This window comes from Lepidochelys kempii, chromosome 14, assembly GCF_965140285.1.
Source record: "Lepidochelys kempii isolate rLepKem1 chromosome 14, rLepKem1.hap1, whole genome shotgun sequence".
NCBI classification, from domain to species: domain Eukaryota; kingdom Metazoa; phylum Chordata; order Testudines; family Cheloniidae; genus Lepidochelys; species Lepidochelys kempii.
This window is the reverse complement of record NC_136393.1, coordinates 13,132,730-13,158,778: the sequence shown is the minus strand read 5'-3', so window position 1 is coordinate 13,158,778 and position 26,049 is coordinate 13,132,730. Positions and strand designations below refer to the sequence as shown.

Sequence of the window (26,049 nt, the reverse complement as noted above, 5' to 3'; positions counted from 1 at the left end):
CTTTACACATAAGCCACTTCTACACTACAGACTTTGGTCGACACAAGTTATGTTGGCATAAAGCCGCTGTTAGTATATCATTAGTATGCATGCTCACTTGGCTCCTTGCATTGGTGCTGTACATGCTTACTAGGATTCCATGTGGCGTTGCATAGTGCGGTGAACCGTGGAAAGGTATCCCAATGTTTGACCCACCACTGGCACTGTCTTTTGGGAAGTTTTGGCAGTGGGACAGAAATGCGTCACACGGGGTATGTGGGAGCAGGGAGTTAACTTCCCAGCATGCAGCTGTCTCTATCTCATCATGTCATCTATGTCCGATAATTTTTGCACCTTTTAAAAAAAATCCCACAGACCTGCACAGACTTCCTCACTGTCCACCATCTCTGACGGAAGCATGGAACCTGCACAGCTCTGCACTATTGTCATAAGCATCGCAAGCATAGGACACACGGTCCTTTGGTATTTGCAGAGCCATAAGAAGAACTGAATCAGTATGGAATATGACTATTTTTTGGATGACAGATAGCTGTGGGACATAGCAAGGACCAATTCAAAGTCGGTGGTGTTCACAGAGCAGCTGCCAATATAGAGCACTGCCTCTGGGCTTGAGAAACAAGCACTGACTGTTGGGATTCTATAGTAATGCAGGCTTGGGGTGGTTAGCATTGGCTGCAGAACTTTTGCATATGGAAAACCACATTCCTGGATCTGTATGCCAAGTTTGCTCTAGCCCTCCAGGACAGGGACACCAGAATGAGAGCTTCATTGATAGTGGAAAAGCAAGTGGTGATTGTAGTGTAGAAAATTGCAGTGCTGGATTGCTACTGGTCAGTGGGAAATCATTTTGGAGTTGGAATATCCACTGGGGGTTGTTGTCATGTAAGCGTGCAGGGCCATTAGTCGTCTCCTGCTATGCAGGACTGTGACTCTGAGCAATGTGCAGGACATAGTGAAAGGATTGGCAGTAATGGAGTCTCTGAACTGTGTGGTGTCGCAATAGATGGCATGCCTATCCCCCACAGAGTACATCAACAGAAAGGGCTACTTTTCTATGAAAAGAAAAGGAGTACTTATTTCATAGAATCATAGAATATCAGGGTTGGAAGGGACCTCAGGAGGTCATCTAGTCCAACCCCCTGCTCAGAGCAGGACCAATCCCCAATTTTTGCCCCAGTTCCCTAGATGGCCCCCTCAAGGATTGAACTCACAACCCTGGGCTTAGCAGGCCAATGCTCCAACCACTGAGCTATCCCTCCTCCCCTCTTGGCACCTTAGAGACTAAAAAATTTATTTGAACATAAGCTTTTGTGAGCTACAGTGAAGTGAGCTGTAGCTCACAAAAGCTCATGCTCAAATAAATGTATTAGTCTCTAAGGTGCCACAAATCCTCCTTTTCTTTTTGCGGATACAGACTAACACGACTGCTACTCTGAAACCTACTTTCTGTGGTTATGCAAGCATTGGTGGATCACTGGGGATGTTTCACCAACATCAATGTTGGCTGGTCAGGGATGCTTGTGTCTTTAAGAACACAGGACTTAAAGACGGAAAGGACTTAAAGGACTTAAAGACTGTTCAGAAAGCTACAACCAGGGACTTCCTTTCCCAACCAGCAGATTACTATTGTCGTTGTTTACCTGTCAGTAGGGATCCCTGTCAGTAGGGATCCTGGGTGACCCAACCTACCCTTGCACCCACTGTCTTATGAAGCCATACACCCGCCACCTTGGCAGCACCAAGGAAGGATTCCACTATCAGCTCAGCAGGTGCAGAATGACATTGAATGCACTTTTGGTAGATGGAAGGGACACTAGTGTTGTTTATTCACAAAGATTGAATCTCAGTGAAAAAACATCCCAATGGCTATAGCTGCCTACTGTGTCCTGCATAATATCCGTGAAGCAAAGGGGGAAAGTTGCTGTCAGGGTGAAGGGCAGAGGTGGAGTGTCTGTCTTCTGAGTTTGATCAGCCAGACACAAGGATTACTGGAAGAGCTCAGTGAGGTGCTAGGTGGCTCAGGAAGGCTTTGAAAGAGCACTTCAACAGCGAGCCACAGTAATGCATTCTGATGTACTATGGTCTACTTTGCTGTGTTGTTTTGGGGCCTGTAAGAAATTGTGTGGTGCTTGTACATCTGACTGTACCACTGTCAGTGCACCTATTAATTTTCCTGTGCTTGTTGCACATTTATGATTATTACACTGTCACTGATCCTGTGGGTTGTCACAGTTCAGTAACAAGTAAGTGGGCTCAGAGCTGCTAGGCGCTCTGCGGCATATGTTGTGAACTAAAAGCTTGCTTGTTTTCCAGATAATAGAATTTTATTCAGTAACAAAACCAATGCAAAAAAAAATCTGTGCAACTTTAAAAGCAGATACATAAACTAATATATTACTGGAACAGAACTTAATGAGGAGAAAGAACATTCATGTACATTTTACCTGCACATACACTGACCTGTGAAAGCCACGGTTGCTGTAGATGAAGTTGTGGTTGTCCTTAATGCCCCCCGATGCCATGTGGAATGTTGCGGGGGGGAGGGTGTAGGTAGGTGTTATAATGCAGTTCTTCATGGACTGCAAAGGGAGGTGAGCCCGTGATTGTTAAACTGAGATTCCACAAGAGTTTGCAGTATCTGTGTTTGCTACTGGAGAAGCCCCATTATGTCCTGTGCATCTCACTCTTCTTTTCCTGCAGGGACCCTTGTGCCTTTCTCCTGTCTGCTCTTTCCTTCTCCAGGCTGTCTGCTGCATTGACCCTCCGGGCCTTTTGCTCATGGTCTGACGCAGCATTGGCTTGCAGGATGTTATTGGACGTATCATCCTGATTCCTCTTCTTTTTCCTCCTTACTTGGTTCAGGTGTGAAGGGGAAATCCCTCAAGGCTGCTGCTGCAGCAGCTGCAAATAAAACACATATGTCCACATAGTCACAACAAAAAGTGAAATGTCATCTTCAGAACTCCCTTCCCTTGCTCCCCTACAGTTTTCAACAAAATATGCTTACTGGCACTTCTGCTTCTGAGTGCTTGTGCACAGTGCCATTCACAGCAGCTGTGGTCAGTATAGCCCACCAGGGGTGAGGGAAATCAGGGGGGAATTGCTCAGCTGCCTGAAACTGAGTATAGGGCAACAACAATGAATATATTGGCACCTGCAGGCAGTGGTGATTTTAGCTGATACCTCGCTTCTGAGGATAGCAAAGGCAGAGAGAGCACAGCTGCTGCTGGCATCTTGAAGCCGCCTAGTCAAGTATGCTGCTAGCCTAAGTACTGCAATAGTTCCTGCCGAAGTTATCGCTGACTGGCATGGGAAAGTGTTGTACTTTGGAGAAAGAAATAAGTCTGCCATCCCTAGAAACTTCTGGAAGAGGATTACAGAGCACCTCCATGAAAGTCCCATTGAGATCTCTCAGAAGGTTTCAAAGGACGTCCCTGTATACATAAACTGCCTCTCATGACACCTCCCTGCCCTTGCCTCACTCTACAGAGGAATAAAAAGCAGATAAGTGCTACCTCCTTTGTTGTACCACTACCTCTTCTAGTACAAGTAAATTAATGAAAAGTCAATAACTGTCCTGTTAAGTTGGTTCAAACATCACTGTAATGGGAAATAAATTTATACACTTACCTGAGATTCCGTCCCCTGCATCAGGCTCACCCATGCTCGACTGACTGGACTGTGGGGGAGCCTCAAACAGGTCCTGGCTCACAGCATAGGCATACCCCCTCCACTCCCCAGTCACATGTCTCTTATCCTCTTAGTCTTTGCTGTTCATGCCAGGGGCCTGTGACTTGGGCTTCTTAGAGGAGCCTGTGGGGGTGTGGAGGTCTTCACCAAGTATAGCATGCGGCTCTTCGTAAAGGCATCAGGTCTGCAGACTGACATCAGATTGACTGTCAACCTCCCTGGCATTCTGATACACTTGACGCAGTTCCTCTACTTTCACTTGACACGGGTGCTGGTCCCTTTTGTGTACCCCTTCTGTATCCTCCATGCAATCTGCTCGTAGATGGCCACATTTCTGCGCTGTAGCTGTGCTTGTGCAGTCTCTTCTCCTCACAGGCCCAGGACATCCACTATCTCCTGTCTACTCCAAGCCAGAGCATGTCTGGAGCATGTAGCCAGTATGGTCAGCTGGCTATTTATGACAGCTATTTTGGGATGCAGGAACACACTATTTAACAACAATATAAAGGAACACCGTGTGTTGCAATGGAAAAGAGGATTTATCCATGTGCATGGGGTAGTCAGGAAGGCATGCTGTCTTCTCTGCTGTAGCCAAGTAGCACATGTCTGTGTGCATTCTGTGTTCCAAGAAACTTTGTAGACTGCATAGAAATAAGTATAGAAGGAAGTTTCGCTTTTTACCTTAGAATGAACATATGATGTAATTAATTAAACTAGTCCAAATAAGAAGAAAAATAGTTAATTTGTTTTCTCTCTCTCTTAGGTTTGTAAATACTACCTTTGTGGGTTTTGTCCAGCTGAATTATTTACAAATACCCGTTCTGACTTAGGTAAGTGTTCGTTTGTGCGGGGGGGGCGTGTCATTCACTGTCATTAAAATGAAATTTAAGATGTCACCTGATAACTCCCTTCTGCTTCCAGATTAGTAGTTACAATTGACCTTCTATCTGTGACATGGGATATTCATTTTCTTTAGTGTATATTCTGTCAACACGTTGTAAAACTAGTTTTTTCAGGTCTGCCAGTAACTTGATTTCAGCAATAGCAATGTTGATATAATATCATGGATAGACTGCATAACCAATGAAAAAGTATTGGAGATTAATTGGAGGATTGGGCCAAATTGGAGGATTGGGCCAAAAGAAATCTGATGAGATTCAATAAGGATAAGTGCAGGGTCCTGCACTTAGGATGGAAGAATCCAATGCACCGCTACAGACTAGGGGCCGAATGGCTAGGCAGCAGTTCTGCGGAAAAGGACCTAGGGGTGACAGTGGACGAGAAGCTGGATATGAGTTAGCAGTGTGCCCTTGTTGCCAAGAAGGCCAATGGCATTTTGGGATGTATAAGTAGGGGCATAGCGAGCAGATCGAGGGACGTGATCGTTCCCCTCTATTCGACATTGGTGAGGCCTCATCTGGAGTACTGTGTCCAGTTTTGGGCCCCACACTTCAAGAAGGATGTGGATAAATTGGAGAGAGTCCAGCGAAGGGCAACAAAAATGATTAGGGGTCTAGAACACATGAGTTATGAGGAGAGGCTGAGGGAGCTGGGATTGTTTAGCCTGCAGAAGAGAAGAATGAGGGGGGATTTGATAGCTGCTTTCAACTACCTGAAAGGGGGTTCCAAAGAGGATGGCTCTAGACTGTTCTCAATGGTAGCAGATGACAGAACGAGGAGTAATGGTCTCAAGTTGCAGTGGGGGAGGTTTAGATTGGATATTAGGAAAAACTTTTTCACTAAGAGGGTGGTGAAACACTGGAATGCGTTACCTAGGGAGGTGGTAGAATCTCCTTCCTTAGAGGTTTTTAAGGTCAGGCTTGACAAAGCCCTGGCTGGGATGATTTAACTGGGAATTGGTCCTGCTTCGAGCAGGGGGTTGGACTAGATGACCTTCAGGGGTCCCTTCCAACCCTGATATTCTATGATTCTATGATTATTGGAACTTGGCAAAATCTAGTCAGATTTTATGAAAAGAAAGATTAGATTTGCAGGGTACATTTTCAGAAGTTCAGTGGGCAGTGCATGTTTATGGGCACTGGAAAGTAAAGTGGATGGCAGAAAAAGAAGATCCTGGGTGGATGATGTGGTGTCCTGGGTGGATCAAAAGGACTATTCATCCACAAAGAGATTAGCAGAGGATCATGCAGAATGGGCTACAATGGTTACAAATCTCTAGTAATGGCCACACCACAACAGAAAAAAAAGGAGTACTTGTGGCACCTTAGAGAGTAACAAATTTATTTGAGCATAAGCTTTTGTGAGCTACAGCTCACTTCATCGGATGTATTCAGTGGAAAATACAGTGGGGAGATTTATATACACAGAGAACATGAAACAATGGGTACCATACACACTGTAACGAGAAAAGAAAAGGAGTACTTGTGGCACCTTAGAGACTAACAAATTTATTTGTGCATAAGCTTTCACGAGCTACAGCTCACTTCATCGGATGCATGCAGTAGAAAATACAGTGGGGAGATTTTATATACGCAGACAACATGAAACAACTGGACAGTCTCTACGTAAAAGAATAATTGGACACAAATCAGACGTCAAGAACTGCTGAATTGGAATTAATTTGCAAACTGGACACAATTAACTTAGGTTTGAATAAAGACTGGGAATGGAGTGGATATGTCATTACACAAAGTAAAACTATTTCCCTATGTTTATTCTCTGCCCCTTCTCTCTCTCTCCCCCCCCTCTCTCCCCCCCGCACCCCTCCCCCCGTTCCTCACACGTTCTTGTCAACGGCTGGAAATGGCCCATTTTGATTATCACTACAAAAGGTTGTGGGTTTTTTTGTTTTGTTTTTTCCCCTCTCCTGCTGGTAATAGCTGACCTTACCTGATCGCTCTTGTTACAGTGTATGGTAACACTCATTGTTTCATGTTCTCTGCGTATATAAAATCTCCCCACTGTATTTTCTACTGCATGCATCCGATGAAGTGAGCTGTAGCTCATGAAAACTTATGCTCAAATAAATTTGTTAGTCTCTAAGGTGCCACAAGTACTCCTTTTCTTTTTAAGGTAAAGGGTGTGTCCTAAGACCTATCCCTCTCAGGGAGTACTATGCCTTAGTCCTGGCTAGAGAGAGATGCCTCCCTCTGCTTGGGATTCTCAGCTACAAACCCTCTCTATGCTGTTTTTGCAAGAAGGTCAGGAGGACCTCCCTCATACTTCTAGCCCAACATTTAGGACACTTACCTGGGATGTGGGAGATCCTTCCTTCAAGTCCTCCCTTGGCCTGAGTGGGAGAAGGTATTTGAACAGGGGATCTGCCACTTCTCAGGTGAATGCCTAACCACTGAGCTCTGGTATTCCAATGTGGTGATTTCTTAGTCTGTACTGTGAAACTGTTCCACTGTGGATAAACAGGAAATTCATGGAAGCAGGAGGACTGGACCCTGGGTTTCCCACCTCCCAGGTGAATTTTGTAGCCACCAGACTACAGAATCATTTTCATGCTTGTGTACGCTTTTTCTGTCTCTTTCTGGCCCAGTAATTTGGCGCCTACAGATTTTGGTGGCAGCTGAGTGAGGGTTTTATGAATTCCAGTGGAGTCTGATTCTGGAATTTATGTACTAGAGTGGCAGTTAGGTGCCTAAGTCTTTTTGTGAACCTAGCACCAAAAGCATGCTGACTAACTCTTCAGGAGTTTGTGTGGCTTCCCAGAGCGTGCACTCAGCCTTGCCTTCCTTTATTTTTAGGTCCATGTGAAAAAATTCATGATGAAAATCTGCGTAAACAGTGAGTATTTAAATTGTTTTAGCATAAGTTAATGCAGCAATTATAAATTTGTTCAAATTGGCGTTCATAAAACCAGACAAGAAGAAGATAATTTAAGAGTAGCTTCATATATAAGCTGTAAATCATTTACCTTGTACTTTTCATTGTCCGTTTCTTTATGAAAAGTAATTTAAAAAAATCACAAAGTAATTCAAAAATTAATCATAGAAATGCAGGGCTTGAAGGGACTTTGAGGTCATCTAGTCCATTCCCCTTCTCTGAGGCAGCCCCAGTATAATTTGCAAAGTGGAAATTTGTGCTGGAGCTGTTAAAGCGTAGCAGTTTTTACATGTTTGTCACACCTCTATATTACAGAATGGCACATGATCATTCAGTAAAAAACTTTGTGTATTTTTATCAGATATGAGAAGAGCTCTCGTTTTATGAAAGTGGGCTATGAAAGAGACTTCCTGCGGTATTTACAGAGCTTACTTGCAGAGGTAGAACGGAGGATTCGAAGAGGGCATGCTCGTTTGGCACTGTCACAGAACCAGCAGTCATCAGGTGTAAGTACAAAAGCCTATATTGAAGCAAAGAATTGTTCTTCACAGTGAACTCCGAATGTGGGATGTTCACTAAACACACACTTTTCCTCTGTTCCTTTTGGTTTCTTCTATGTAGTTAAATAACTAATTAGCACGGTAGTTGTTACTTTACAAGGATGATGGACTTGCCTAATGGAAGGCTCTTCCTGTTAAAAATAGCATTTTTAATTGAACTTGTAACAACAAGGGTGGATTGCAGATTTTAATGGGTGATCCTTCTTTCACTGTATTCCAGAGAGACAGTCATCCTGCATCCTTCTAAATTAATACCAAAAGTGAAGTCTGAGTTCTACTTTGATAAGACCGTTAATTTCCTAATGTTCTTCACAAAATATTATTCTCAACCAAGGGAAGCCAAATTCAGTACTCTGGGTGTCAGAGGAGATTTGCATTCCTATTCGGACAGGGCGTTTCGAAAATCAGTTAGGCCTGGTCTACACCTAAAACTTAGTTGACCTAACTACATTGTTCATGGCTTTGAAAAATTTCGTGCCCTGTGCAACATTAGGTCGACCCAGCCTCCACCGTAGATGCAGCTAGGTAGAATTTTTCTGTCAACCTAACTGCTGCCTCTTGGGGACAGATTTACTACAACAATGGAGAAACCCCTTTGTTGCTGTAGCAAGCATCTATGCGACTGACGTATCTGAGCACTGTCACTGTCTTGCCTTTGTTCTGTAGACATGTCCTTAGGCTTTTTTATAGCTTTGGGGAATCAGTGTAAAGGGAATGCCATTGCCATTCAACTTATGTCTTAGTGGATTACCCTCTGTTTTACATTGTTTTTGTTTTACATTAGCTAGGCTAACAGTAACTAAGTGGCTTGGGACATTCTCTACTAGGCTCAAGGCAGTGTCAGTAGCATGCCACAAGAAATGTGTAGGGCTGCTAACTGGAGTTCTGGTCACACATTGATTCAGCACTGTTCTCTGAACCTGGCATCTAGATTTGATGCTTATTTTGGGGGAATAGTTTGGTTAGAACTTCTCAGTCCACCTTCCTGGAAGCTGTACTGCAGTGGTTCTCAAACCTTTTTTTACTGGTTACCCCTTTCACATAGCAAGCCTCTGAGTGCGACCCCCCCCGCCCCGGTTATAAATTAAAAACACTTTTTTATATAGTTAACACTGTTATAAATGCTGGATGCAAAGCGGGGCTTAGGGTGGAGGCTGACAGCTCACACACACTCCCATAATAACCTCATGACGCCCTAGGGGATCCTGAACCCCTGCTGTACTGTTCATGAGATTCCCCTAAATAAAAATATGCAGAGTAAGAAGCATTTGAAAGACATTCTCTGCAGAGGGTGGTATATGGCTGTCAGCCAGGGGCTTAGCTCATGCTCCACCCTGCTGTTGCTGTTCTCAGGGGTCAAATGTTAAGAGTAAAGGGTATTCTGCCATTCTCGTGCTATCAAATTAAAACTCAGGAGTTACAATGGTGTGTGATGCCTTCAGAGAAACAGGATTAAAGGTGAATAAATTTCCTTTTCCTCCCACAAAGTGATAGTACAACATGTTGCAGCACTTGGACTACTTTGTACTTGGATCTACTTATTTATCTGATATCAAGTATGTAATTCTAGAGAAAAATATTAATAGGTGTGTAGTTTCTTAAAAACACCCATTCTTAATCCTTTGATTAGTGACTGAATTTTTTTTTTTTTTTTTTAATATTTAGCAGGCAGCTGGACCTACTGGTAAAAACGAAGAGAAGATTCAGGTCTTAACTGACAAAATCGATGTACTTCTACAACAGGTAAAAGTCACCTTCTAACACAACTATTAATCAAATGCTCAGATTAAAAGACCCTGACAGGGTTTTTATTCTCCTTTAGATTGAAGAATTGGGTTCTGAAGGAAAGGTGGAAGAGGCGCAAGGAATGATGAAACTTGTTGAACAGTTAAAAGAAGAGAGAGAGTTGCTGAGATCTACAACTTCAGTAAGTAAAAGCTGTGTGGGCTCTGTTAGGGTTATTTCAAGGCTCAGTGCAAAAGCAGAACCTGACCAAATAGGCTTGCCACTTATGTAATCAGAGGTTTTAAAAGTTACAACAATCCAGTTACTGCTTTCTTGTAAAATTTCTGTTTCTCACATTCAAATTTAACAGGCTTAAATACTACTCCTTATGAGAGGCCAGCCTGTATTTCACACAATACATTCATTAATTTAAAACTCCAGTTAGTCTTACTCAATATCATGTACTTTGTGAGATAAATAAATCTTGGATTTAAATTGTAAACTCATTTAGATTAGTGTTCTTTGCCAAAACTAAGTTGGAATTGGGAATTTATGAATATGTGTTGGTAATTTACAGAAGATGAAATATCAAAGATGCTTATATAGCTAAAAAATTAGAAAGTCAGGAAACTTATTCGAAGTCAATGTAAAATCCTGAAACGAAAACTAAATTGGAAAATGTAAAAAGGCAAGACCTCAGAAAATGAAGTGTTAATTTTTTTTGCCAAGTTTCTAAAAGTCTCTAAAAAAGTTTCTTAACTTTTAAACCTCTCCATCTAAGCATTGCTTGAGCCAAAACATCTTAAATTTGAGAATATTTTCAAGCCCTCTTCAGAAAAATGAAAACACTTGCATCCATCTTCAACTTGATCATGTATTGTTGATAGGCTAGTGAGCTAGTCACCTTCTTCTGTACCCCCACATGGGGTGGTGCATCACACATTTTAAGCAACACTAGTTGAGATCTTCATAATATGATGCTTCCTTTGTTTCCTGCATGCATCAAGGAGCGGTGAAATAATTTACAATACAAACATTTTAAACTATCATTGGCCATTTGAGTTGGCACCCACTGAAATGAATGAAGCAATTCACCTCTCATAGCTATCGTGCTGGCACTGTGAAAAATCAGTCAGACATCACTGAATCAGTTAACCTTCAAAACATGGCCAGAGTGTTTCTTCTCAACCATAAAAGTTTAGAGACTTTGTTTTTTTAATATATAAGGCGACCCCCCCCCCCAAGATGGATAAGTAAAAATGGTAAAAGCTGTATGACCCTTTCATAAGCTGACCCTGTATTTCAGGAGTTGGCAAACTTTGGCTCCTGGCCTGTCGGGGTAACCTGCTGGCGGGTCGGGATGTTTTGTTTACCTGGAGTATTTGTAGGCACGGAGCCCCGCAGCTCCCATTGGCTGGGAATGGCAAACCACGGCCACAGGGAACTGCGGGGCTCCATGCCTGCAGATGTTCTAGGTAAACAAAACGACAATGTATTAGATATTCAATTCAATGATTTCATAGAGTTTAAAATCATCAAATTTTGGTGTAGACCCATTTATAAGTCGACCCCCGCTCTTTGATGCGTCATGTTTTTACCAAAAATATTCGGCTTATGAACAAGTATACACGGTAATTAAAGTTTGACATCTATCCATTGTCACCTCTGACCCTCCCTTACCCCACTAGTCCTTTTGCACCCCTCCAATGGGACACAAAGCATATTAAAGATTTTGAGAAAGTCAGAAATCCTGCTTGAAATGGAAATGTGGCTACAACCTTTATTGTGGTGAAGACACTTAACTCTCCATAACTGAGAACTTTCTTGCTAGCAACGATTAGTAAACCAGAGTCTGTTCAAGGATCTGTAGGTTCTTGGCTGTCAGCAGCTTCTCTTCTTTAAATCTCCCCCATGACAGGGAGTTTATCTCAATAGATAATTTCAGAGAAAAGCAACAGATTATCTTCTGAGCTACTAAACTACTTGATTCCTGGAAGCTCACATGTTTAAAGCTGGACCTGATTAGAAGCAGTTCTAGCACCAGAAAGAAATTAGAGGAGATATTCCCTCCAGCTTGTATTTGAAAACAACAAAAGCAGTTAATTTTTCTTAAGTCTTCCTTGTGTGATGTTGCATTTACACTAGTTCCTAAATCACTTTCTTTAATTCTAATGGTCTTGTATGCAGAAGTCAGAGAGGTTGCCATCCTATAAAACCATAGCGTAGTTCAAGAAAGCTATAATTCAGGAGTTTATGGAAGTCTTTTCAAAACCTAGTATGATTCTAAATACTCATCTGCATTGAGTTAGCATGGTAAGTCTTGCAGTCTGTGAGAATTTGTTTTCTTTTGAGTTATTTTTCATACTAGGCATAATGTGTAGGCTACTTCATAATAGCGCCAAGTTAAAGCAAGTAATTATAAGCTCTTTTTTAAAGTTGAAATTCGTAATTTCACAACACTGAAGAACAGTTGATAAAGTAAGAAGTAGTAAGTGCCTTAACTGGCTCCAGGTTAAAACTTTTCTGTTGTTCTCTGCTCTAACCACTACCTTCTCTTCCAGACAATTGAGAGCTTTGCAGCTCAAGAAAAGCAAATGGAAGTTTGTGAAGTCTGTGGAGCCTTTTTAATAGTAGGAGATGCACAGTCCAGGGTGGATGACCACTTGATGGGAAAACAGCACATGGGTTATGCCAAAATTAAAGCTACTGTAGAAGAATTAAAAGTGAGTATAACTTCTGTAATTAAAGGTAAACTGAAATTCTTTCTATATAAACTATTTAAGAATCAAATCATTAGCAGAATGCTTACATACATAAACTCAGGTTCTCAAAATCCATTTTTTGGCAGCCAAGCATTGCCAGCTTTGAATTATTTAAAGGTGAAAGGTAATTTTAGCAGTGGCACTTAGGCTCCAAAGTGCCTAGGTCCCTTTTGAAAATGGGACTCAGACTCCTACATCACTTATGTGCTTTTGAAAATTTTACCTAAAGTACAAAACAAAAAATGAAATTCAAATTGTCTGGATTTTTGTGCTGAATTCCCCCGCTAACCAGGCTGCTGAAGGTATTTAACACAACATGGTTTCAATTAACTTTTTTATGATTTTTTTTTTGTGTGTGTATGAAATGCTCTTGGTATATTTCCTGGTTCACACTGCTATATCCCAGTGTGCAGTATCCAGAATATTACAAATATATTGGTTAAAGTAGTCGCTGGAATAAGTTAATTAAAATATTTTGTGTTCATTCTTTTATGACAGCCCGCAGACAGTTGCCTATGGTTCTTCCCTATAGACAGAACAGAAGGGTGTGACCAGCAAGCTCTTTTTAAATACATGAGATATCACTGCAAAAATATCTTACGTCTACTCAGGGACGCACTATAATGAAACATTTGGAGTGATATAAAATAACTACAAGAATGGAGTTTTCATACCTAACAATTTTCTATGTACAATATCCAGTTTACAAGGATACCTGTTTGTGTGTTTTTACTTTAATGGAAATATGTTAATCACATACGAACATAGAACTCCTGATATTAGCAGGGTGTTATCAGACACTGGAAATCAATATTATGCCAAGCAATTGGGGATGCACCATGGAATGGTAGCCTTGAGTTGGTGTTAGGCTCCTGAGAACTGAAGGTTTCAGAGTAGCAGCCGTATTAGTCTGTATTCGCAGAAAGAAAAGGAGTACTTGTGGCACCTTAGAGACTAACCAATTTATTTGAGCATAAGCTTTCGTGAGCTACAGCTCATTTCATTGGATGGATCTCTAAGGTGTCACAAGTACTCTTTTTCGTTTTAAGAACTGAAGCTAAACTCTACTGCAACGGAACTCTGAATTTATGAACTCCCAACAGAGTTTAGCATCATCCTGGAGAAACTTAAAAGTACCACTCAGCTGGAGCCTGAAATATGGGATGTATCCAACTTTAGTTAGTTGAGAGTTTATTTTTGTTTGGAATTCAGAAAATTTTCTTTCTTTCTGCAAGGCCTACTTTGTGGGGTCCCCAAGTCTTTTTTTTTAATGTTAAATATTAGGTACTGCCCAAGTGAATGAACTACCCTGATGAATAAAGGACTTGTCCAGCTGACTTAAGTGCTATTAGGCAGGTTGTGCTTTGGTTTGACAATCACGTGTAACCCATTGAAATCTAATATGCCTCCTCGTCCTTTTATAGCGGTTTAGTGATGCTGAATAATTTCCTCTGAATAAATTTTATCTTCATTAAATCCTTGCTGTCAACACTTACTTTTTGTAAGGAAAAGTTAAGAAAAAGAACCGAAGAACCTGAACGTGATGACAAGTTAAAAAAAGAGAAACAAGAGCGAGAAGAGAGAGAAAAAGAAAGGGAGCGTGAAAGAGAAGAGAGGGAAAGGAAGAGACGACGTGAGGAAGAAGAAAAGGAAAAAGAGAGGGCACGTGACAGAGAAAGACGTAAGAGGAGTCGTTCCCGTAGCAGACATTCAAGCAGAACATCTGACAGAAGATGCAGCCGGTCACGGGACCACAAAAGATCAAGAAGCAGAGAGAGGAGGCGAAGCAGGTACCTTAATTAGGGACTTCAGTGAATTTATAATTGCATTCCATGCATATGAGAACCTCTAAACTATATGATTTCAGGCTTCCACCTGTAAAGGAATGGTTGCTGTCAAGAATTTTGTTGGCCGATCAAGGCAAGGACCTATGCTAACTTGATTGCATTTCTCTGTTTTGCTGTATGTAACAACTTTTGAATACCACATCCAGTTGATCCAAAAAATTCAGGGAATGTTCTAGACATCTCCTGTACTGACAGAAAAGAAATAAGAATTGTATGAAGAATGGGGGCACACAGAAGCCCTAGTATGGGGAAAGAATGTGGGATAAAGGTATGAGCAGAGAGGAATTGGTGGGGGGGAGAGGTGTACTGAGCCCCTGGCGTGGGGTTGTGTTGCATGACTGTTTGAAATAGAGGGATATGAGAGAGTAGCACAAAGGGAGCTTGAGAGAGAATGAAGAAACACAAAGAGCCCCTTGTGTGTAATGTACTCAGCCTACTGATGCAACAAAAGCCTTATGTACACTTACGGTGGTGTGAAGATTACAGGCGCTACACACCAAAGTGAAAGGCAGGCTGCGTCCACACTTGTCACTGATTTGTAGCTGTGTGGCAGTGGAAGGGTGCTGGAGCTTTTCTCCACTGCCTCTCTCCTGCCAGAGCCTTTTGCTGCGGCAGAGAGAGCCTCTGGCAGTGAGACACTACACTGCTAAAAATAGCAGTGTAGATGTAGGAAGCACTACTTGGGCATGCAAAAAGCCACCATGTATGATATATATCCTCAGGTTCAGATGTGTAGGGTGCTCTACTTGACTCAACCATGCCTCACTATCTACACTACTGTTTATACCCATGCTAGCTGGGCATGCAGCAGGTGTAATCTACATACCACTTAAGTGTAGACATTCCTAAAGTTTTGCAACCCTTTAGTGGTATATAACTGCAAAACGTTTAGCCTTATTTATGAAAACACTTAAGTTTCTCTGTATTCGTAGTTTTGGAACATAAGGAAGTACCATTATCTCCCTTTTACAGATGGGAAACTGATGTACACAGAAGATACATGACTTGCTTGCAGTCATACAGGAAGTTTGTAGTAGAGCATAGCATAGAACCTAAGTCCCCCCTCTCCATTTCCCACCCCACCCCCGCAGTCCTGGGCTACACCATAACTACTGAACCATGCTTCCTCTCTGATTTACATCTCAGGTGATCAGAAACTGCTAACCCTATAATGGAATAGGCTGATATCAATCTCATTCAACCCCAGAAAATACTTTATTATAATTCATATCCAACACAAAATACAGATTTTAAAAATAAAAATCTAATTTTGTACCATTAAAAATTAAACAATAAGTGAGCCAAAACAGGAGGTGCATTCAAACCATTGAACAGAATATGACTTAGTTGTTCTAAAAATGTGAAATCAGTTAGAGCAGACCTGCACAACATATGGGCTGCATTTGGCCTGCGTGGGCTCACTGGCCCGCAGGGGGTGAGTAGGCGAGCCGGGCGGGAGGGGGGATGACGAGGCGGCAGGGGGCAGGTGAGCTGGCAGCGGGGCAGGGGTTGTTTCCACGGAGCGAGCGGCGCTGGGGAAGGGGGGGGTTGTTTCCACGGGGAGGGGGGGATTTCAGCCCTCAGCTGTTTTCTTTGGAGTAATATGGCCCTCGCCGCTCTACAAATTGTGCAGGCCTGAGTTAGAGGAAGCTCTAGGAATCATCACTCTGGATCAAACTGCTTGTCTATCAGGTCCCATATAACCTCTCCAGAGGTGGACAATTCTTGCTGTTTCAAAGGATGAATCAAAAGAGAAACTGCTATGTATTAAAACTCACCTCCATATTGGAAGTGGATGAAAACACCATGATTTTATATATGTTGATGTTGTAAGCATGATAATTGACATACATTTCCATCATAAAGTTTAAGTATTAATATTTTTAAAGCTCTGATTTAAAAATCAGTTTTAAAGCTTTTCCTGAGAATTATTTCTTATAGCTGTGGATGTTTGAATAAGGGAAGAAGGCAGAGAAGGGTGGACAGAGAGCTTGTGAAGTACTGACAAATGTTCCTGGAAGGAAAGAGTTTGTAAGAAAGACTTGGTATTCCTCATAAATATTCAACCTTTTCTTACAAACCGGCATTAGAGCAAAATGGTAACCTAGTGACAAACTAATGAAGATTTTTTATTTTGAGTTGTAAACAACAGCTGATATTTTCTCTCTTTCAACTACTTCTAAATGTAAGGAGTCGAGATCGACGAAGAAGCAGAAGCCATGATCGGTCAGAAAGAAAACATAGGTCTCGCAGTCGGGACAGGAGACGATCAAAAAGTCGAGATCGGAAGTCTTACAAGCACAGAAGCAAAAGCAGAGATCGAGAACAAGACAGGAAATCTAAAGAAAAAGGTTAGTTTGTGTGAGATCTTAAGACGTGCAGAACTGATGTTACCCCCTAGACCTATACTTTCAGTCAAGGACTGAAAGATCTCTTAGGATCCCTTTAGAGATTCGTAAGCAGCCTGTATGTGTCGCTACTACATGATTTTGAGGCACTCTTCCCTTTCCCTTTATACCTTCCTGCCTCCTTGCAAAATGTGTTTTGCTTACTTACCTAGTGTTGTAATCCTCAAAGAAAAGGACACTACTGTGCAGTTCCCAAGGATTTTAGCCCGTTGACACCTGCTGGCTGTTTGGCTTTGGAAAACCCCACACATCACTCTAACTCTCTAAATATATTTGATTGCATCTTCTACTGCTGCCTTTAGAAGTGAGTTCTCCTTATTACCCTTGGACACTTCTGTAAATCTTAACTAGCTTCTCTCGTTGGTATGTATTTTGTTTTGGGTTTTTTAGCTGGACAGTCTTATGACATCTTCATTTTTTGTATACTTCAATCATATCCTCTTAATTTTCTTTGTCTAATAAACATAACCTTAGTTTTCCCTAACTTCTGAGAGCTTTCGGCATCCTGGCCTGCATCCGTACCATCTTAGGTTGTGATTCCATCAGGTTTCATAAATGAAGCAAGATCTGGTATATGGAGGATCTTGAAGAAACACCAAATTGTTCCTCAGAATTGTTTTATGGCAATACATGCTATGTCGAGTGATAAAATTAATATTTAGAAGGTGGCTCTCTTCCCTGTGGATCGGTACTGATTCAGTGCTCAAACACAGTCTGCTGTTAGGTTGTGCTATGCTACCGGAGGTTCCATCATTCATAAAAGATGTAAAACGGGTCGTGACCACTTGTGAATATGAAAGATCCATAGTACTTTTCATAATACAAAGCTGTTAATTCCATATCCTCGCTAAATTCCCGTTTTTAATTTTCTCTGCAACTTCATTTGGATACACTTCCTGATCTAAACCGTTTTGGGCTGCTGTGTGCTTTCAAACGGCTGGCACGTTTCACAGTAGAAACGGCTTCATTTCAGTGGTGGGTAAAATTATTCCTATATATCTATAAAGTACTTGGAGATCCTCTGGGATGAAAGGTGCTATATAAATGTGGATTATACGTTAGCCTATTTGCCCTGCTCTAATTTTTCCATTTCTTCAGTAGACTCTGTGGATTGGTTCTCAAAATATGGATAACACTTCAGATGTTTTTTTGCCTGACTCTTTTTTCTAGGCCAGTATAACTTTTCTGATGTATACTGTGATGCATTTCATTATTTGGTTTCCTCTCCAGTCTGTTCTGCGTAGTTGTGAGCACTCTGCAAGCTTTTATGCTTTGCTGCTTGCTTGTTCACTGTTGTACGTGGTTAGATCTCATGCTAGGCCTGTAATGTATACCCGCTTGTAGCTTTCTTACCACCTAATATGTCTGTTTGTTATTTCATTGATCTAGATTATAAAGCAGACTTTTGGTATTCAGTTGGAGGAGCCCTCTTTAATCCTTCACTAATACTGTGTGTGTATGTATGCATACTTATAACTTGATGCAGTAGTTCTCAAATTGTTTCCATTATTGAGCTCTCAATTAGGTTTATAGCTTCACAATTCTTCTTGATAGTTTTATAAATAGGGGTGTAGTGATTTCATTTAGTTAAATTTTGCTTCTGGTCATCGTTTTGTTTGCTACTTACTACCTCCTTCCCTCAGGACTGAGAACATACATGAGAACATAAGGACGGCTATATTGGGTCAGACCAAAGGTCCATCTAGCCCAGTATCCTGTCTTCCAACAGTGGCCAATGCCAGGTGCCCTAGAGGGAATGAACGGAACAGGTAATCATCAAGTGATCCATTCCCTGTTGTCTATTTCCAGTTTCTGGCAAACAGATGCTAGAGACACCATCCCTGCCCATCCTGGCTAATAGCCATTGATGGACCCATCCTCCATGAATTTATCTAGTTCTTTTTTGAACCCCGGGATAGTCTTGGCCTTCACAACATCCTCTGGCAAAGAATTCCACAGGTTGACTGTGCGTTGTGTGAAGAAATACTTCCTTTTGTTTGTTTTAAATCTGTTGCCTATTAATTTAATTTGGGGACCCCTAGTTCTTGTGTTATGAGAAGGAGTAAATAACACTGCCTTATTTACTTTCTCCGCACCAGTCATGATTTTAATAGACCTCTATCATATCCCCCCTTAGTAGTCTCTTTTCCAAGCTGAATAGTCCCAGTCTTATTAATTTCTTCTCATATGGAAGCAGCTTCCAATTCCAATATATCTTTTTTGAGATGGGGCAACCACTTCTGCACACAGTATTCAAGATGTGGGCCTACCATGGATTTATATAAAGGCAATATGATATTTTCTGTCATCTTATCTATCCCTTTCTTAATGATTCCCAACAATCTATTCTGTTTTTGACTGCCACTGCACATTGAGTGGATGTTTTCAGAGAACTATCCACAGTGACTCCAAGATCTCTTTCTTGAGTGTTAACAGCTAATTTAGACCCCATAATTTTATCTGTATAGTTGGGATTATGTTTTCCCAATGTGCATTACTCTGTATTTATCAACATTGAATTTCATCTGCCATTTTGTTGCCCAGTCACCCAGTTTTGAGAGATCCCTTTGTAGCTCTTCGCAGTCTGCTTGGGACTTAACTATCTTGAGTAGTTTTGTATCATTTGCAGATTTTGCCACCTCACTGTTTACCCCCTTTTCCAGATCATTTATGAATATATTGAATAGGACTGGTCCAGTACAGACCCCTGAGGGACACCACTATTTACCTTTCTCCATTCTGAAAACTTACCCTTTATTCCTACCCTTTGTTTTCCTATTTTTTAACCAGTTACCAATCCATGAGAGGACCTTCCCTCATATCCCATGACAGTTTACTTTGCTTAAGAGCCTTTAGTGAGGAAGCTTGTCAAAGGCTTTCTGAAAATCTGAGTATACTATGTCCACTGGATCCCCCTTGTCTACATGCTTGTTGACCCACTCAAAGAATTCTGGTAGGTTGGTGAGGCATGATTTCCCTTTACAGAAACCATGTTGATATGTTCATCTATCTGACAATTTTGTTCTTTACTATAGTTTCAACTAGCTTGCCCAGTACTGAAGTCAGGCGTACCAGCCTATAATTGCCGGGATCACCTCTGGAGCCCTTTTAAAAATTGGCGTCACATTAGCTATCCTCCAGTCATTTGGTACAGAAGTGGTTTAAATGATAGGTTACAAACTAGTTAGTAGTTCTGCAATTTCACATTTGAGTTCCTTCAGAACTCTTGGGTGAATACCATCTGGTCCTAGTGACTCATTACTGTTTAGTTTATTGATTTGTTCCAATGATACTTAAATCTGGGACTGTTCTTCAGATTTGTCACCTAAAAAGAATAACTCAAGTTTTGGAATCTTACTCATGCTCAGCCATGAAGACAGATGCAAAAAATTCATTTAGTTTCTCCGCAATGGCCGTATCGTCCTTGAGTGCTCCTTTAGCATCTCGATCATCCAGTGGCCCCACTGATGGTTTAGCAGGCTTACTATTTCTGATGTATTTAAAAATTTTTTGCTGTTACTTTTTGAGTCTTTGGCTAGCTGTTCTTCACATTCATTTTTGGCCTCCCTAATTATATTTTTACACTTCACTTGCCAGAGTTTATGCTCCTTTCTATTTTTCTCACTAGGATTTAGCTTCCACTTTTTAAAGGATGCCTTTTTGCCTCTCACTGCTTTTTACTTTGTTGTTTAACCATGGTGGCACTTTTTTGGTTCTCTTACTATGTTTTTTAATTTGGGGTACATGTTTAAGTTGAGCCTCTGTTATGGTGTCTTTAAAAAGTTTCCATGCAGCTTGCAGGGATTTCATTTTTGGCGCTGTACCTTTTAATTTCTGTTTTAACCTCATTTTTGTTTAGTTCTCCTTTCTGAAATGAAATGCTACAGTGTTGGGCTGCTGTGGTGTTTTCCCTGCCACAGGGATGTTAAATTTAATTACATTATGGTCACTGTTACCAAGCGGTCCAGCTATATTCACCTCTTGGACCAGATCCTGTGCGGCACTTAAGGACTAAATCAAGAATTGACTCTCCTCTTGTGGATTTCAGGACTAGCTGCTCCAAGAAGCAGTCCTTTAAGGCGTCAGGAAACTTTATCTCTGCATCCCATCCTGAGGTGACATGTACCCAGTCAATATGGGGATAGTTGAAATCCCCCATTATTATTGAGTTTTTTATTTTAATAGCCTCTCTACTTTCCCTGAGCATTTCACAGTCACTATCACTGTCCTGGTCAGGTGGTCGGTAATATAGCTCTACTGCTATATTCTTATTATTAGAGCATGGAATTAGTATCCATAGAGTCTCTGTGGTTCATTTACTATTTTTACTTCATTTGATTCTATGCTTTCTTTCACATATAGTCCCACTCCCCCACCAGCATGACCTGTTCTGTCCTTCTGATATATTTCGTACCCTGGTATTACTATGTCCCATTGATTATCCTCATTCCACCAAGTTTCTGTGATGCCTATTATATCAATATCCTCATTTAATACGAGGCACTCTAGTTCACCCATCTTATTATTTAGACTTCTAGCATTCATATATAAGCACTTTAAAAACTTGTCACTTTTTAGCTGTCTGCCATTACATAATGTAATTGAATGGGACTTTTTTTCATTTGACTGTTTCTCATCAGATCCTACCTTTATTTTATCATCTTCCATCCTCTCCTCCTTACTAGGACATAGAGAATCTCCATTTATAGATCCTCCCCTAAGGGATGTGTCTGTCCAAACCGCATGCTTCTCCACATCCGTTGGTTTTCCCCCAGCCGTTAGTTTAAAAACTGCTCTATGGCCTTTTTAATTTTAAGTGCCAGCAATCTGGTTCCGTTTTGGTTTAGGTGGAGCCCATCCTTCCTGTATAGGTTCCCCCTTTCCCAAAAGTTTCCCCAGTTCCTAATAAATCTAAACCCCTCCTCCCTATACCATCTCATCCACTCATTGAGACCCTGCAGTTCTGCCTGTCTAACCGGCTCTGCATGTGGAACTAGAAGCATTTCAGAGAATGCTACCATGGAGGTCCTGGACTTCAATTTCTTACCTAGCAGCTTAAATTTGGCCTCCAGGACCTCTCTCCTAGCCTTCCCGAAGTGATTGGTACCTACGTGTACCACGACAACCAGCTCCTCCCCAGCACTACAAAGTCTTTTCAGCTCCTGGTAACCTTAGAGGTGTAATACTAGATTTAGGGAAAGAAATGATCTGTTCAGTAAACCATCATAGTATTAATAAACAGAATAGGACTGTGGAACAAGGCTGTGATGCGTGTTTTTCCAGTAGAGGGATACATGCACTCTAAAATCTAGAATGAATTCTGCATTCACTGCAGAGAGCAGGGAAGTTTATTTTGCTGCGAGGTAAAATGTTTCTATAGTCTACTCCACCCCCAGTTTTGCAAAACTTACATTACATTACATTATGCATAGGGTACTTCAGTATTTAGTTTTAAAGGTCCAAGCAACAGAATTGCAAGAAAAAGAGACACTGTTAATGTGATGCCAACTCTCAGTGCTCATTTCTTGGGCCCAGAAGCAACACTCCATTGTCTGCAGCTGCTCTATGAATGCCACCTTTTGCTATGTCCCTTAGCACTCTGTCCTTGAAGAAATCATCATGTCGTTGTTGTGTTTCTTCCTGCGGGTTTGCAAATACAAGAGGATCATGCATCCTGTATTTGCAACATTCATGAGCACAGTGCAGAGCTATGCAGTCTTGATGATTCTGTCAGAGGTGGTGAACTCTGAAAAGTGCCATGTTGGATTGTGGGACTTCTTTTTTTAAAGGTGTGAAAATTAAGGGATGTGGTTAGCATTATGGGATGGCAAATGTTGTATGCTAGGAACTTGACCCCCTAGCTCCCAGAGATCCCTGCATGACTCATTCCACAACACCTTGTGAAAATTTCCCAAAAGGCATTGTGCTGGATGGTGGCACATGGCACAGTGGAATACCTACCGATGGTGCACCACGCTTTGTATTGACACAAGCACTCCTGGTGAGTACACACAGCACTGATGCAAGCAACTAAGTATGCACACGTAGGAGCGATATACTAACTTCAGCAGCTGTACGCCAACACAGCTTTCATCAACCAAAGGTTTCAGTGTAGACATGGCTTTAGTGTACTTTGTGTGCATGCATAGTGTGTGTTCTGGATGCTAAGACTCCTGCCATTTGAATTCTTGCTCTTTTTTGTGACTTTACAGTAGTTTTCATAGTTACTGTGGGTCAGGATTTTAAAGTGAGCAGCAAAGGTTGCCTGAAAATAATACTTACATAGTGCCTTTCATCTCGAAATCTCAAATTGCTTTACAAACATGAATTAAGGCCCCATGCTACTAATGGTTTTTGAAGCTGGGTAAACCGAGGCACAAGTTGATAGACTTTTACTCAGTGTTCTAAAATAAATCTGTGCCAGAGTTTGGACTAGAACCCAGAAGCCCTGACTTCCAATTCCCTAATGTCTGTACCGTAAAGTTGCTAAGGTTCTGAAAAAAGTTATATTTAAAATTTGAGACAACTGGTTCTTCCTTGGTTAAACAAATCTGAGTTACACCTTTCCTTGTTCCTTTGAAATGCATGACATTACCATAAACATAGGTTGACAGTTAGCTTAATCTAAACTCTTGATATGCAACTACTTGCAAAGGAGTTTTTTTACCTCCAAACTATGACTTGCATTGAAGAAATTAAGCTAATTAATAGTTATAGATGGAGTTGGTCAAAAAACTTAAGTTTCCACAAAATTGTTTCCATTTTTGTGAGCTTCTTCCGTTCTCTGACCAGCCTTTGTCAGGAGGGATTGATATTGAAACATTTGCTCACTACTTTCATTGGTCTGGTTCACAAATTTTTTTTTAAAAAAATTCATCCGTGATAGTGATGTGTCCAATGTTCAAGCTTAGCGACAGAGTTCATTTATTTACTACAAAAAAATTGACTAATGAGCACATTTCATTCAGAGCGTGCTTTCCATGAACATCAGGTAACTTGAGTTTTAATGGTAAGAATTTACATTGGAAAGCAAGCTTCAGTTGCCAGTGCAAATATTCATCCAGAAATAATTGTGCATTCATTCAGTCAAGAAACAACCGATATTAGGTGATCTTACCTGATGAATCATAACTAATCAACATAAATCATACAGGGAGCCTACAAAAATCTACAGAGAACTATTTGTGATCTATCCACAACAATAAATAAAATTTTGTGAGATAATTTTGAATAACTGTGAAGGAACTTACTTTACTATCTGCTTGCAGCTATCACTGGTGCTGAAGGAAGCTAAATTCATTACAGATTGTTACAAATATTTGCTCAGTTCTCATTAGCAAACTCCAGGAGCTATGATGTAATTTTCTTGTTCTTCAGGTCCTCAAAGACGGGGGTTCTTTGTATAGCTTCATCTTTTGTACCACAGGCTAATGTTTATATCTTCCAAAAAAGTTCTTTCCTATCTGCCCAAACCCAAAAAACTGCACACTCTGCACATCCATAGGGCTATTATGATCTATCATATTTACATAGGCTAGAAGATCAGATTATTGGACTGACTACTAGTCCTCTGCAGGGAAACAAGACTTCTGTTCCTCAGTGGATCTATGTGTGCATCGGAGATACCTATAAGGCACAAAGAGAAGACTTTTCAACAAGGTCAGTTAGAGTGCAGTCCACCTGAGTAGCTACAATACTGAGGGCAGACAGATATGCAACACTATCAAAAGACTTCTCCAGTTAGCTATTTGGACATCACTAAATGCTCTTTCCAAGCACTATAGGCAGGATGTGCTTCTTCAGTTCCAGTGTTTTTTAGGCAGTTGTCCTGCCTCTTGTGGGTTTGCTTTTGGCTGTTTTTCCTTGCTGTTTGGTGGTCTGTCCTAATAAAACTTGTGCAGACTTTCTCTGTGTAGATATACTACTTCTCTCTTCAAACTTAACTTTTCCCCTTCTGTCTTATAAAGTGCTGTGCCAATCTGAGAGAGAGTCAATGTTCTTGTCTATATACTGACTTCAAAGAGTTTGTTTTTGCAGTCTCCACCTACTGGGCAGAAGCTTGGCCCTGTGGTTTGAAGTGATACAGGTTAATTTTTTGTTTTTAAATTTGCAATTATTCAGTTTACGGACAATACGGATTTTAAACTTCAACTGTAAATGTGTGAATTTTTTTTTCTTTCCCTGGAAAACTTTGTTGCTTCTGTTACATTTTCTTCACTCTACCTGATGATTGTAGAGGAAAAGAAAATACCAATTTTTCAGCAATAAAACTAATTCTTTATTCACCATTCACCCTCCTAGTTCTTGAAGAAACTGGGGTCCCATCAATCTGTTGCTCATTTGTTTTGTAAAATAGTGCCTTTATATCTCTAGCAGTCTTTCTTCCCCAGTCTTTTATCATTTAAAGGTGAAGGATTAATAACATACCTCAGACAAGCACCATTACATTTTGTCCTGTTGAAGTTGACTTTGATATTCCCTTTGATTCTTATTTTAAACCTAGCTAAGTTATGGTTGCTTGTTTTTCCTGGATGTTGATTTATTTTCTTCCCTCTGCAACTATAACAGACTGAATAGCCTCCCTCGGCACATTTCTCTCACACACACAAATCTATTCAGAGCATAATACTGAATCCAGTGGTAAAGCAGTCATGAAGCACATCCACATACATTGTTCATTACACTTTTTCCCAATTTATATATCTCATGGTAAAGTTGAGTAATCGTCACACTGCTATTATGCTGTCCTTCCTCCTTTTCACCACTTTTAATTTTGCTTCTTTTTCCCTCTTCAATGTGTTACTCTAAAGCCTATGTCTATAACTGTGACTTGGTTACTGTTTCCAATTTGAGATTTTCCCACCTCCTGTGTTCCACTCCTCACATGTGCAATGTGTTCTACTTTGAAATCCATGGTTAATGTCTTCTTTCATGGCAGAAAAGAGGGCATCTGATGATAAAAAAAGTAGTATGAAGTCCAGTAGTCGAGAAAAACAGAGTGAAGACAGAAATACAGACTCGAAGGACAGTGATACTAAGAATGAGGTCAATGGGACCAATGAAGACATTAAATCTGAAGGTGACACTCAGTCCAATTAAAACTGATCTGATATGACCTCAGATCAGACAGAGGTAAGTGCATTATTTCAAACTTTGATTAGGGCTTTTTGTTACTGTTTAACAGTGCAGCGTAAGTATGCACAGATGAAGATGGAGCTAAGCCAAGTAAGAAGACATACTAAAGCACCTTCTGAAGGAAAAGACA

The 26,049-nt window shown here is 40.9% G+C and overlaps 2 protein-coding genes across 9 annotated transcripts in view; one reads left to right on the top strand and one right to left on the bottom strand.

The window, feature by feature from the left end:
• LUC7L3 (LUC7 like 3 pre-mRNA splicing factor) overlaps positions 1-26,049 on the top strand; it is a 47,500-nt gene that overhangs the window by 13,904 nt on the left and 7,547 nt on the right. For 3 of the 7 annotated variants that reach the window (XM_073311349.2, XM_073311350.2, XM_073311352.2), the window contains exons 2-11: positions 4,454-4,520; positions 7,404-7,443; positions 7,844-7,988; positions 9,708-9,785; positions 9,865-9,969; positions 12,329-12,490; positions 14,036-14,319; positions 16,567-16,727; positions 25,723-25,863; positions 25,969-26,049. The exon at positions 25,969-26,049 is cut by the window's right edge. In XM_073311349.2, the coding sequence (XP_073167450.1) occupies positions 4,454-4,520; positions 7,404-7,443; positions 7,844-7,988; positions 9,708-9,785; positions 9,865-9,969; positions 12,329-12,490; positions 14,036-14,319; positions 16,567-16,727; positions 25,723-25,863; positions 25,969-26,049 (1,264 nt within the window). Of the gene's footprint in view, positions 1-4,453; positions 4,521-7,403; positions 7,444-7,843; positions 7,989-9,154; positions 9,501-9,707; positions 9,786-9,864; positions 9,970-12,328; positions 12,491-14,035; positions 14,320-16,566; positions 16,728-16,936; positions 17,038-25,722; positions 25,917-25,968 lie in introns of those variants that run through there. The other 4 variants (XM_073311351.2, XM_073311353.2, XM_073311354.2 and 1 more) reach the window with 4 other exon arrangements.
• LOC140897993 (ankyrin repeat domain-containing protein 40) overlaps positions 18,826-26,049 on the bottom strand; it is a 27,129-nt gene continuing 19,905 nt past the window's right edge. The window contains exons 7-8 of one of the 2 annotated variants that reach the window (XR_012154900.2): positions 25,648-25,734; positions 18,826-24,410 (exon numbers count right to left, since the gene is read on the bottom strand). The gene's annotated coding sequence lies outside the window, so the exon portion shown is untranslated. The remainder of the gene's footprint in view (positions 24,411-25,647; positions 25,735-26,049) is intronic. The other variant, XR_012154901.2, reaches the window with a different exon arrangement.